Source organism: Monodelphis domestica, chromosome 5, assembly GCF_027887165.1.
Source record: "Monodelphis domestica isolate mMonDom1 chromosome 5, mMonDom1.pri, whole genome shotgun sequence".
NCBI lineage: Eukaryota > Metazoa > Chordata > Mammalia > Didelphimorphia > Didelphidae > Monodelphis > Monodelphis domestica.
The window spans coordinates 311,036,527-311,048,416 of record NC_077231.1 but is presented as its reverse complement, the minus strand read 5'-3'; the positions used below and the strand labels follow the sequence as shown (position 1 = coordinate 311,048,416).

At 62.9% G+C, this 11,890-nt stretch overlaps 1 protein-coding gene across 1 annotated transcript; it reads left to right on the top strand.

Annotated features, from left to right (window-relative positions):
• The first annotated feature begins 275 nt into the window (after positions 1 to 275).
• On the top strand, positions 276 to 10,930 carry NFE2L3 (NFE2 like bZIP transcription factor 3). The gene is made up of 4 exons (XM_007505336.3): positions 276 to 738; positions 8,633 to 8,716; positions 9,247 to 9,345; positions 9,797 to 10,930. The coding sequence occupies exons 1-4, from the start codon at positions 403 to 405 to the stop codon at positions 10,703 to 10,705; spliced, it is 1,428 nt and encodes a 475-aa protein (XP_007505398.2). The 5' UTR covers positions 276 to 402; the 3' UTR covers positions 10,706 to 10,930.
• Positions 10,931 to 11,890: the final 960 nt, after the last annotated feature.

Here is an 11,890-nt window from a genome sequence, read left to right as displayed (position 1 = left end):
CCCGCGCCGGCCTCCAGGGTTGCATAAAGTGAAACCGAAGTAAACAGGACTACGAAAGAGTGTGTGCGGGGGGAGGCGAATTCTCCCTTCCCCCACCTTCCCTGGATGCTCGCCACCCTACCCCCGGCCCACTGTGCCCTGGCGCCGGGCAGGACCCAGGCCGCGCCCAGCCCGGGGGCGGGGGCCCGGACTCCAGCTGGGGTCAGACGGGGCGGGGCCTCCCACGGAGGGGGCGTGGAGGGGCTGGCGGCTCCTCCCCCTCCCGATCTCGGTCCTAGTACTCTCTGCCGCCGCCGCTGCCGCGGGTCCTCCTCCTCCCCTCCCCGGCTGGGGCCGGCTCGGTCTTCTGTCCCTCTGTCCCTCTGGGCTGCGGCGCGCGGAGCCGTCGGGGCGGGCGCTGGGATGAAGGCCGGGAAGGCGTGGTGGGCGCCCGTGCACCTGGCGGTCCTGCTGAGCCTGGGGGGGCTGCGCGTGGACCTCGAGCTGGGCCTGCGGCTGCCCCCGGCAACGCCCCCATCCCGGGAGCCCCCCAAGGCCGAGACGGCGGCGGGGCCGCGGCTGCTGCGGGAGCTGCGTGCGCTGGGGGCGCCCTTCATCCCACGCACGCACGTGGCCGCGTGGCTCGTGCACCGCGTAGCCGCGGCTGGGGGCCAAGCGCCTGGGGACCCCGGCGGCAGCGGCGGCGGCGGCGACGAGAACCAGGAGCCTGAGGCGGCCCCGGAGGTGGCCCCGCAGGAGGTAACCGAGAGTGGACCGGGTGGGCACCTCAAGCCCTTCCTGCCAGCTTGGGCAGAAGGGGAAACTGAGGCAGGGCGAAGGGACTGGGCCAGGGTCACGCAGGCGGCAGAACCAAGGCTCGGGCGGAGAGGCGAGCCTCCCACCCGGAGGGCTCCCTCCCCTTTCCCATGGCCCCGCTGCTAGACGGGATCGTGTAGACCAGGACCCGGATGCGAGCCTAGGTAGAAGCAGGCTCTTAGGATCCATTGGCGGGGTAGGAGAGCCCGCTGCCGCAGGCACCTGGGGAAGGGCAGCCCCTCCCCCCCGCTGCGGGCCTTCCAGGACCCGGAGACCCCGCCGGGGGAAGGGCTCAGCCGAGGAGCGGCTCATCCTCGCCCCCTCCTCGCCGCGACCCCATTTGGCCATTTCTAAAGAGCCTTCGAATGGGTGCTGCAGCCGGTCCACAGGGCGCCTCCCGCGCTGGCCCGGGCTGCAGACTGGGAAACTGAGGCCCGGGACTTGACCATGTCATAAGCCTAGTTCACTCCCTGCTCGAAGCGGACGGAGGCCTTGAGCTCCTTACTCTGGGCCTTCCTTTCTAAGGGAATAAAGGGAGCCGGACTGGGGCGATGCTGTCGAGGGGCCAGCTAGATCCTCATCTAGAACCCCGGAGCTTGTGGGGGAAGGACCTCCGGAGCCCCCCAAAATCTCCCACTAGTCCCTATGCCAGTCTCACCAGCATGGAGCCTCCCGGGAGGGGGCCTCGGAGAGAGGGGGTCCTGGTGTGCCAGACTCAAGAGGCTCTCCTGGCCTTCTGCCTCCACCGCAGCCCCAGGGATCGCTCCTTTCCCCGATGGTGCCCGCTCCCAGTAGGGCAAGGAGCGCCAAGGCAGGCTCCGGCTGGCTGGGCAGAGTAGACCAGAAAGCGCTGGGGGGCTCTTTCCAAGCCAGTTTCTTCCCACACCTCAGAGATGCCCCTGACCAGGGGGCTTCGGCTCCGTACCCGGGCACCGCCTGGCACCCCGTCCTCCTTGTTGGTGCCAGTTGTGATTCATCTGCCTTTAAATGATTCCTTCCTGAAACCTGCAGGCTAGAGATTAGTATCAGGCGGAGGATCTGTTCCTTGGACTTTGTTTTGGTTGAATTGAAATCTTATGCAAACGAAGGAAGAAGTTCTGGCCTGGTTTAAGTGCCCGTGGGCCGTTGGCATGGGACAAGCTTCTCCACCTCATCTAAAGGGCTGGTTGTTTCCAAGTGGGTAATGAATCACCCTCCTGCTGCTTGGCCCTGGGGCCTCCTTGGATACAGCCTCCCTGCTCCTTCCCTGGTCCCCCTGGTCCTCCTTGGGTGGATGCAGCATCTCCTGCACCATCCTTCATCTTACTGGGGTGGATGCAGCCTCCCTGCCCCTTCCCTGGTCCCCCTGTCCTCCTTGGGTGGATGCAGCATCCCCTGCACCATCCTTCATCTTCCTGGGGTGGATGCAGCCTCCCTGCTCCTTCCCTGGTCCCCTTGGTCCTCCTTGGGTGGATGCAGCATCTCTGCTCCTTCCCTGGTCCCCCTGGTCCTCCTGGGGTGGATGCAGCCCCCCTGCACCATCCTTCATCTTCCTGGGGTGGATGCAGCCTCCCTGCCCCTTCCCTGGTCCCCCTGGTCCTCCTGGGGTAGATGCAGCCCCCCTGCACCATCCTTCATCTTCCTGGGGTGGATGCAGCCTCCCTGCTCCTTCCCTGGTCCCCCTGGTCCTCCTTGAGTGGATGCAGCCTCCCTGCCCCTTCCCTGGTCCCCCTGGTCCTCCTGGGGTGGATGCAGCCTCCCCTGCACCATCCTTCATCTTCCTGGGGTGGATGCAGCCTCCCTGCTCCTTCCCTGGTCCCCCTGGTCCCCCTGGTCCCCCTGGTCCTCCTGGGGTGGATGCAGCCCCCCTGCACCATCCTTCATCTTCCTGGGGTGGATGCAGCCTCCCTGCCCCTTCCCTGGTCCCCCTGGTCCTCCTGGGGTAGATGCAGCCCCCCTGCACCATCCTTCATCTTCCTGGGGTGGATGCAGCCTCCCTGCTCCTTCCCTGGCCCCCCTGGTCCTCCTTGGATGGATGCAGCATCCCCTGCACCATCCTTCATCTTACTGGGGTGGATGCAGCCTCCCTGCCCCTTCCCTGGTCCCCCTGGTCCTCCTTGAGTGGATGCAGCCTCCCTGCTCCTTCCCTGGTCCCCCTGGTCCTCCTTGGATGGATGCAGCCTCCCTGCTCTTTCCCTGGTCCCCCTGGTCCTCCTTGGGTGGATGCAGCATCCCCTGCACCATCCTTCATCTTCCTGGGGTGGATGCAGCCTCCCTGCTCCTTCCCTCATCCCCCTGGTCCTCCTTGGATGGATGCAGCCTCCCTGCCCCTTCCCTGGTCCCCCTGGTCCTCCTTGAGTGGATGCAGCATCCCCTGCACCATCCTTCATCTTACTGGGGTGGATGCAGCCTCCCTGCCCCTTCCCTGGTCCCCCTGGTCCTCCTTGAGTGGATGCAGCATCCCCTGCACCATCCTTCATCTTCCTGGGGTGGATGCAGCCTCCCTGCCCCTTCCCTGGTCCCCCTGGTCCTCCTGGGGTGGATGCAGCCTCCCTGCCCCTTCCCTGGTCCCCCTGGTCTTCCTTGGATGGATGCAGCCTCCCTGCTCCTTCCCTGGTCCCCCTGGTCCTCCTGGGGTGGATGCAGCCCCCCTGCACCATCCTTCATCTTCCTGGGGTGGATGCAGCCTCCCTGCCCCTTCCCTGGTCCCCCTGGTCCTCCTGGGGTGGATGCAGCCTCCCTGCCCCTTCCCTGGTCCCCCTGGTCCTCCTGGGGTGGATGCAGCATCCCCTGCACCATCCTTCATCTTCCTGGGGTGGATGCAGCCCCCCCTGCACCATCCTTCATCTTCCTGGGGTGGATGCAGCCTCCCTGCTCCTTCCCTGGTCCCCTTGGTCCTCCTTGGGTGATTGCAGCATCCTTGCTCCTTCCCTGGTCCCCCTGGTCCTCCTTGAGTGGATGCAGCATCCCCTGCACCATCCTTCATCTTACTGGGGTGGATGCAGCCTCCCTGCCCCTTCCCTGGTCCCCCTGGTCCTCCTTGAGTGGATGCAGCCTCCCTGCCCCTTCCCTGGTCCCCCTGGTCCTCCTGGGGTGGATGCAGCCCCCCTGCACCTTTCTTCATCTTCCTGGGGTGGATGCAGCCTCCCTGCCCCTTCCCTGGTCCCCCTGGTCCTCCTTGAGTGGATGCAGCATCCCCTGCACCATCCTTCATCTTACTGGGGTGGATGCAGCCTCCCTGCCCCTTCCCTGGTCCCCCTGGTCCTCCTTGAGTGGATGCAGCATCCCCTGCACCATCCTTCATCTTACTGGGGTGGATGCAGCCTCCCTGCCCCTTCCCTGGTCCCCCTGGTCCTCCTGGGGTGGATGCAGCCCCCCTGCACCATCCTTCATCTTCCTGGGGTGGATGCAGCCTCCCTGCCCCTTCCCTGGTCCCCCTGGTCCCCCTTGGATGGATGCAGCCTCCCTGCTCCTTCCCTGGTCCCCCTGGTCCTCCTGGGGTGGATGCAGCCCCCCCTGCACCATCCTTCATCTTCCTGGGGTGGATGCAGCCTCCCTGCCCCTTCCCTGGTCCCCCTGGTTCTCCTTGAGTGGATGCAGCCTCCCTGCCCCTTCCCTGGTCCCCCTGGTCCTCCTGGGGTGGATGCAGCATCCCCTGCACCATCCTTCATCTTCCTGGGGTGGATGCAGCCCCCCCTGCACCATCCTTCATCTTCCTGGGGTGGATGCAGCCTCCCTGCCCCTTCCCTCGGCAGCACACACCAAGCACGTTCGCCCCCAGACTCTGCAGGCCCCTTAATGCTCGCCAGCACCCTGGTCCTGGCCGGTGTCGCCTGCACTGTGGGTCCCTCTTTTCTCCCCAGCACAGCTGCTAAAGTCAGGCTTGTACTTGAAGAGCAGGACTCCTCCGCTCAGAAAGCTTCAGGCACTCGCTGTGTCCCCAGATGACACCCCCCAGCCTCAGCCCCCGCCCGATTTCCAGGGCTCGGCCCTGGGTTCAAGCCATCTCTTCCCCCTTAGTTCTCATGCATCCTCTGCCCTGTGGGGTCCCCTAGAACTGGGCCAAGCCCCTCAGTGCCCCCAGACTGCTGCAGCTCCCTGGGGAGGCGGGAACGGCGCCGGATTCAAATTCAGGCCCCCAGGATGCGCCGGGGGACCCCTGATGAGGAGCAGGAAGCAGGGGTTCTCCCGACACTGGCTGTTACTGCCAGGGAGCCCCATGGACGGGGGGGGGGGGGGGGGGGGGGGGGGGGCCGCCCCTTGCAGCTCTGGGAGACAGAGAGGCGGAGCCACTCCGCCCCGGGAGGGGCTTTTCATGACCAAAATGAAATCCTAAGAATGATTTCTAAGCGTTTGGGCCCGCTCAGGGGCCGAGTTAACGACTGAGCGCCCCACTCATCACGGATTTTATGGGGCCCTTTGAAGAGGCCTGACGAGCCTTCCAACAACTTTGGAGCCCTCTTACAGCCCTCGGGATATCAGGCCGAGCCCAAGGGAGGGCCTGAGTGCGAATCCTGCCCCGAGGCTCCTGGACCTCCGTTTCCCCTCACCTCTAAAAGGAGGGGCCCTTCTGCGTCGGGTCCCCCAGCCTGGCCAGAGGGGGGTTGGACCCCCACCGCAGACTCGCCCTCCAAGGGGCCGGGGCATTCGGGGCAGCTCCCCGAGGGCAGGGACTCGATGCAGTTCCGTCAGAGAGGGCCGGCTTTGGGGAGATTTCTCTCCTCAGCTTTAGCACCTGAGAGTGTTTTGGGGTGCGGGGGCCCCCTCAGTTGGAGGTGCAGCTTCCCTGTGTCCGGAGCAGCTCTGGGAAGCGCCACACGGTGCTTTGCCTCCGGGGTCACCCCTTCAGAATCGGACCCGAGCTTGGGGGAGCTTCCAGTGTGGAAGCTCCTCTCTCCACGGCCTTAGAGCAGGAGCTCTTTTGAACTGGGGGGCATTCTCCTCATGACGGCTGGAGGAGAGGGGGGTGACCGTCCTGGCGGGGGCTCCGGAGCCCTGGGTTCCAGTCTGGCCGCGGGCTCTTCCCGGCAGAGTGAGCCTGGGCAAGTCCCCTAACCCAGCAGCCGGCCTCAGAGCCCGTCCTTCGCGTCCAGGTTGTGGGGTCCGGGGGGCGCCAAGCTCCGGCCTGGGCCCATGCAGCAGATCCTGCCCCAGAGAGGCGGGCCGGCTCCTCCCCAGAACCTGGGCCCAGGCCCAAAGCGGTTCCCCTGGAAGAGGGGGAAGGCCTGGGGTGAGAAGGGACCGGCCGCTGGCCTCTGTGAGATTCTAGGGAAGGCCGGCCGGGAGTCCCGGACCCTCCAGGGAGGGGAGAAGGACCTGCCTGCCAGGCTGTTGGCCATGAGAGCCAGAGGGAGGGAGGGAGAGGTCTGGCATTCCCACCTCCCTGCCTTTGGCCGTGCTGTGCCCCCGGCCCTCCACCCTCCAGAAAGACTCCTTTGACTTTCCCGAGAAGGGAGAGGGGGACGCAGAGGTCTGCCCTGTGCTTAGAGGGCCCCCCGCCTCTCAGCCCCCCTCAGTATTGAATATGATGTCCTATGTACAATATATAACTATAACGTTAATATTAAAAGATAATAAATGGTGAATTCATAAGAGATTCAGCCCCCAATTCAGAGCTGTTCTGCTGGTCTGTGTCTCCTCCTAAACCTCCTTTTCTTTCTTTTTTTCTTGGGGGGGGCAGTACAGTAACTTTTTTCCTTTGGGGGGGCATCTTTCCTGCCTTCCTTCCTCCGCCCAGTCCCAAAACTCCTCTGAAAGAAAAGCGCCCAGTAGGAAATCTGGGATCGAACCCGTCCCCGGTCCCGCCAGCCCACGCCACTTGCAGTTCCAGGAAGGCACCATTGGCTTCCTTCCTTCCTTTCCGGGGGTCCCCACGTGTTTCTGGCAGGATGTCTGCGAGCCCCAAAATCCTTCTCGGCTCTCCCGAGGCTGCCACGTGGGTGCCGAGAGGCTCGCTCGAGGTCTCTGAGTGGATCCTCGTGTGGGAAGGAGGGTGGACGGAGGGTGGGCAGCCGCCTTCTTTCTGGCTCCCGACTCCTAAAAGGTGCCCCAGAACTGAAATGGGAGGCATCAAGGAAGGACATTAGAGCTGGGATCAGAGCTGGGTTCAAATCCTGCTTCTATCATCTTATTAACATGAATGCTATTACCTGTGTGACCTTGGCCCAGTCACTGAACGCTGCCTGCCTGTTTCCCCATCCGTAAAATGAGGATGCAGATAGCACTCAGCCCGGTGTCTGGCGCCTCGTTGTGGGCTGTCCGTGTTGGCTGCTGTTGTTGTAACGTGGTCGTGTACTCACGGCACCCAGCTATGATACAGATGGAAATGACGGCATGCGGTTATCTAGGGCCATTAGATACGTTTTATCATCACCTATTAGTCATAGCTAGCAGTTACAGTGTTAGGATGGGCAAAGGGCTTTCCGTTCATTATCTCATTTGGTCCTCACAATCTGCCCAGGTGATGGGTGCTGCTATGCTTCCTATTTTACCGCTGTGGAAACTGAGTTGTCAGAGGCCAGATGACTTTTCCACAGTCATGCAGCAGGGAAGTCTCCAAGGCTGGATTTGAACTCGGGTATTCCCGGCTCTGGGTCTAGCAGCCTCTCCCGATCTCGATGTCCCTTCCAGTTCTAACAGTCTATGATTCTAAGTTTTGGGAGGGCTAAAACAACCACAAATAAGGTTCTATTTTCAGACAGTGAACCCTGAGAGGGCCAGGAAATATTTTTCTAGGGGTGGTCATGGGCCAAAGGCGGACTGACCACTTGCAGAGCACATTAGAGAAGTCATTCTTACACCAGGTGGCCTCCCATCTCTCCTGTAACAGAACTCTTAATTCCTGCACATTGGACAACCATCTCACCTGCCTCGAAAATGTCCCCTACAGACGAGGAAACTGAGGCGCAGAGGGGCTCCACTGGTCCCTGGCAGATTCAGAGAGGGCGTCCTGCTCTTGGTTTGGATGGTAGAACCATCCCACTTTTTTCACTCTGAGGATGCATCTCTCCCTCAAGTGTGGAGATGGAATCCAGGATGTGGCCCATTAAGAAAGATTGGAGGCACACGGAGTTCCCATCCCCTGTCCGGATGACCACCCCTCCTCCATCAGGAAGACCCAGGCTGCCCAATAGAGACTCCCCTTCGCTCTTGCCCAATGCCTCCTTTGTCCTCAGAACACTTCCAAGAGATGTCCATGCCCAAACTTGGCAGCCTCATGCTGGTCTAGTCTTGGGCAGGGTGGTCTTCGCTGCTAGGGGAAGACCCATTTAGACCTTCTTCCTGGATCACAGAGCCTCAAGCCTAGAGGGGCAGAGACCCCATGCATTGTGGGAAGATCTCTTTTGGAGGAAAGAGGGCGGTGGACAGAAGTCAGAATCTGAAATGAAAGGACTGCAGTTTAAAGCCTGTGCAACCCGTCAGAGTCACCCAATGCCAGGTACTAGGCTGAGGACAAAGGTGCTGGGAGAGCAGAAGCAGCCCTCACCCTAGGGGGCTTTGATTCTAACAGGGGAGGGGAGCTGCCCTATCCCTAGAGACAGAAGGAAGGTCTGCTCATTTTAGGGAAAACCTGAGTCACTCATTCTTTGCATGTGGAAAATCTGCATCATTGCCGAGGAGGCTGACATTGTGAGATTGCTATCAAAGTGTTCATGGACCCCCACAAGCAGAGCTCTTGATTTGGACATCCTTCTCTGTGGGAAGAAGATGGTAGATCTTTTGCTACAGGATGAGGAGCTCAAACGAAGCCTTATTTCTGGGTGGTGGATTGGGGGGGCCAGGCAGCCTGTCTGGCTGCCCCCCAACACTTAGGCCATTCCCTTGAACAACAGTCCATTTTCTTTTATCTTTTATACAGAATGATGGGGACGAGCCCGACCCAGCCTTGGCTCTGAAAGATGTCTTCCATTGGATGGCGCCCCACATGGAGAATTCCCTGGAGGTAAATGGGGGCCTTTTCCTTGGCCTGAATGTGGGGAAATCTCATCAAGCTCCAAGGGGGTTGGGCAGGGGTATGCGGTCCTGACCTTCCAGTTGCCTCAGTTTTCTGATCTGTAAAATGAAGGGGTCAGACAGTGACCCTCCCAGCAACCAATGTCAAGCCTTGGCTCAACATCTTGTGTGCCCCTTTGGCCTCAGTCTCATCTGTAGTGAATGTGCCATAGAGCGGGCTGCCAGGTCCAAAATCTATGGTCCTGCCTGTCCCTGGGAGAGTCAGCAGGGCCTCCGAGCCAAGAAATGTCCCCCAGAACTCTCAGCTCTGGTTATGGCTTCTTCCCATTTTAAAGAATGAGAGAGTCTGAGGGACCAGGAGGTCGCATTGAATCATCAGCCGTGGATTTGGGGTCCAGGCCGGCCCAGCAGGGCCTTTCTCAGACCCAGTCCGTGAGCCTCAAGGCAGGGGCTGGTGGGGGCCCTCTGGAGGCATCGTGGTAGCTCAGCATGGCATAATGGCTAGTTTTCCTGTTTCAGGGCATCCCAGACTTCCCCGAGCATCTGGAAGCCGGGCCGTTCCTGGGTTCCTCTGTGGGGGAAAGATGGCAGGACTTCCTGTCCCTGCCTGAGCCGCTGGTAAGGAGACCCCCCCACCCCAGTCACCTCCTGGAATCCCAGTATAGGGGGTCCCAGCTTGCCTCTAATTTAGGAGTCCCTTTCTGCATACCCCTGTCAAGGGCCCCCAAGCCTCTGCCTGGAATACCTCCAGTGATGAGGAGCTCACTCCCTCGCACAGTCCTGTCTGGTTGGGATGTTGAATCTTCATTCCATGAGTCCCACCTCAGCCCTTGGGCTGAGCACGTCCCCAGGGCAGGATGGTGATTCCTATTCATCCTCCCTGTTTATGGGGCCCTCATTGGAAGTCCTGAGTTCAAATGTGGCCTCAGAGCCATCCTAGCCCTGAGGGCCCTTAACCTGTTTGCCTCTGTTTCCTCATCTGTAGAATGGGGATGGGCTGGTCCCAGCAGGCACCTCCCCTGCCCCCTCCCCCACCCCAGGCCTGAGCTTTGCCATCCGTCCCTTGCAGGACGTCTCCCCGGCCGGTGACAGCATGGACGCAGCCTGGCCGTATGGGACGAACCTCAGCCGGGCCATCAGCCACAACGTGAGCCTCGGCGAGGCTGTGCTGTGGGGCGCTGAGGCCTCCGAGAGGGCCGCCGGGGCCTGGTCGCCGGAGGGGCCGGAGGGGGCCGAGGCCAGGGCCCGGGACCCGCTCTTCGAGCTGGACGAGGTCGGCCTCCCGGCGCCGGGCCTGGACGAGGGCTTCGAGAGGCTCTTTGAGGAGGCCGACTCCGATTCGGGCCTCTCCCTGGACTCGAGCCTCAGCAGCGCGTCGGGGGCGGCCGGCGGCGAGCCGCCCTGCCGGGACGAGGGGGCGGCGGGGGGCCACGTCCTGCACAACCACACGTACCCCGCGGCGCTGCGCGCCGGCCTCCCCTTCTCGGCCGAGGAGATCGCCAGCATGCCGGCGGAGGCCTTCCAGGGTGTGCTGGCCGGAGGCCGGCTGAGCGCCCCGCAGGTGGCGCTGCTGCGCGACATCCGCCGCCGCGGCAAGAACAAGGTGGCGGCCCAGAACTGCCGCCGGCGCAAGCTGGACCTGCTGCTGGGCCTGGAGCGCGATGTGGGCGCCCTGCGGGCCCGGAGGGACGGCCTGCGGCGGGAGGCGGCGCGCTGCCACAAGGCCCTGGGCCTGCTGCGCCGGCAGCTCCACGCGCTGGCGCGCCGCGTCTTCCGCCGGCTGCACGACCAGCAGGGGCGCCCGGTGGACCCCGCGCTGTACGCCCTGCGCTGCGGCCGCGACGGCAGTGTCCTCGTCGTGCCCAAAGAGCCGGCGGCCCCCGGCCTCCGCAGAGACACCCCCAAAGAGAACGGGGGCCGAGGGGCGCCTCCGGGGGCCGCCGGCCAGGATGGACCAAACTCCCTGGAGGCCCGCTAAGGCCGCGTCTCCCAGACCGAGGCAGCGGCCATAAGGCGGGTCCCAGCAGAAGGGCCGGCCTTCCTGCGCTCCGTCACCTTCTCCGGCCGGCTCCTGGGAGGCGGGACTCGAACTGGGGTCTTCCGACGGCCATCCGGCACAGCGCCCGGCCGGGCTTTTCCTTTTTTTTCTGTGTACTTTTTATGTACTTGTCTTGCTATGAAAATAAATGCTGTATTGGTAGAACCTCCCCCCCCCCCCATCGCGAATGGGGGGCGGCTCAGACTGGGGGCGGGGGGCCACACCCCTCCTCCAGCCCTGGGCGGAGAAGCGGGTCTGGGGCGGCTCCCAGGAGGCTTTTAAGAGATTTTCCTGAGAAGACCTCGAGCCCTGCTTCGGCTGCTCCTGCCTGGCGTCGTGGGTTCGGGTGTTTGGGGGGAAGATTAGAAGCCGGCTCCGCAGGGAGCCACCATGACCGGAGAGGCTGAACCCTCCCCATCCGTGGGGGGGGGGGGGGGTCCCATCCAGGCCGGCCCTGGTCTTGCTGGGGAGAGAAGCCTGCAGACACTGGCCTGCCGTCCTGAGCTCCATACAATTCTGTGGGAGAGAGCCGGGCCCAGCGAGGCAGATCCTGGATCCAATCTGGACTCCTCCGGGCCCTTCCTAGCTGGGTGACCCTGAGCAAGTCATTTCACTAGTCTAGCCCTTGGCGCCCTTCTGCCTGGGAACAGTCCGCAGGAGTAATTCGAAGAGGAAAGGGGAGGCTCTAGAAGAGCAACCCCGACCGCTGGGGCCCTTCCGCAGGGCGGGCGAGGAGCCTCGGCCATTGGAGGGAGGACAGCCGCAGGAGGGGCTCCGCCCAGGCTCCTTTTACGGCGGCCACACCCCGGGGCTTCAGCGGGCTTCGGACCCCCCCTCCCCCCCAGGCGCTGCCTCGATCCCATGCCAGGAGGGGGTTGGGACCCAGAGCTCGGAGGCAGCCTAGCGCACCTTTGAGGACTAAATGCTCGCTTGGACCAGCTCCTACTGGAGCCCTGGGTCGGAGGGTCAGCCCGGAGCTTTCAGAGGAGCACCTGGTCAGGCTCTCCCGGAACCCACCAGCCTCCATTTGTAATTGACTCCCGACCCTGACTTGAAGGTGAATGCCTTAATGGCACGCCGTCATTGGGCGGCTGTGCTGTCAATCATTTGCAAGCACGGCCCATC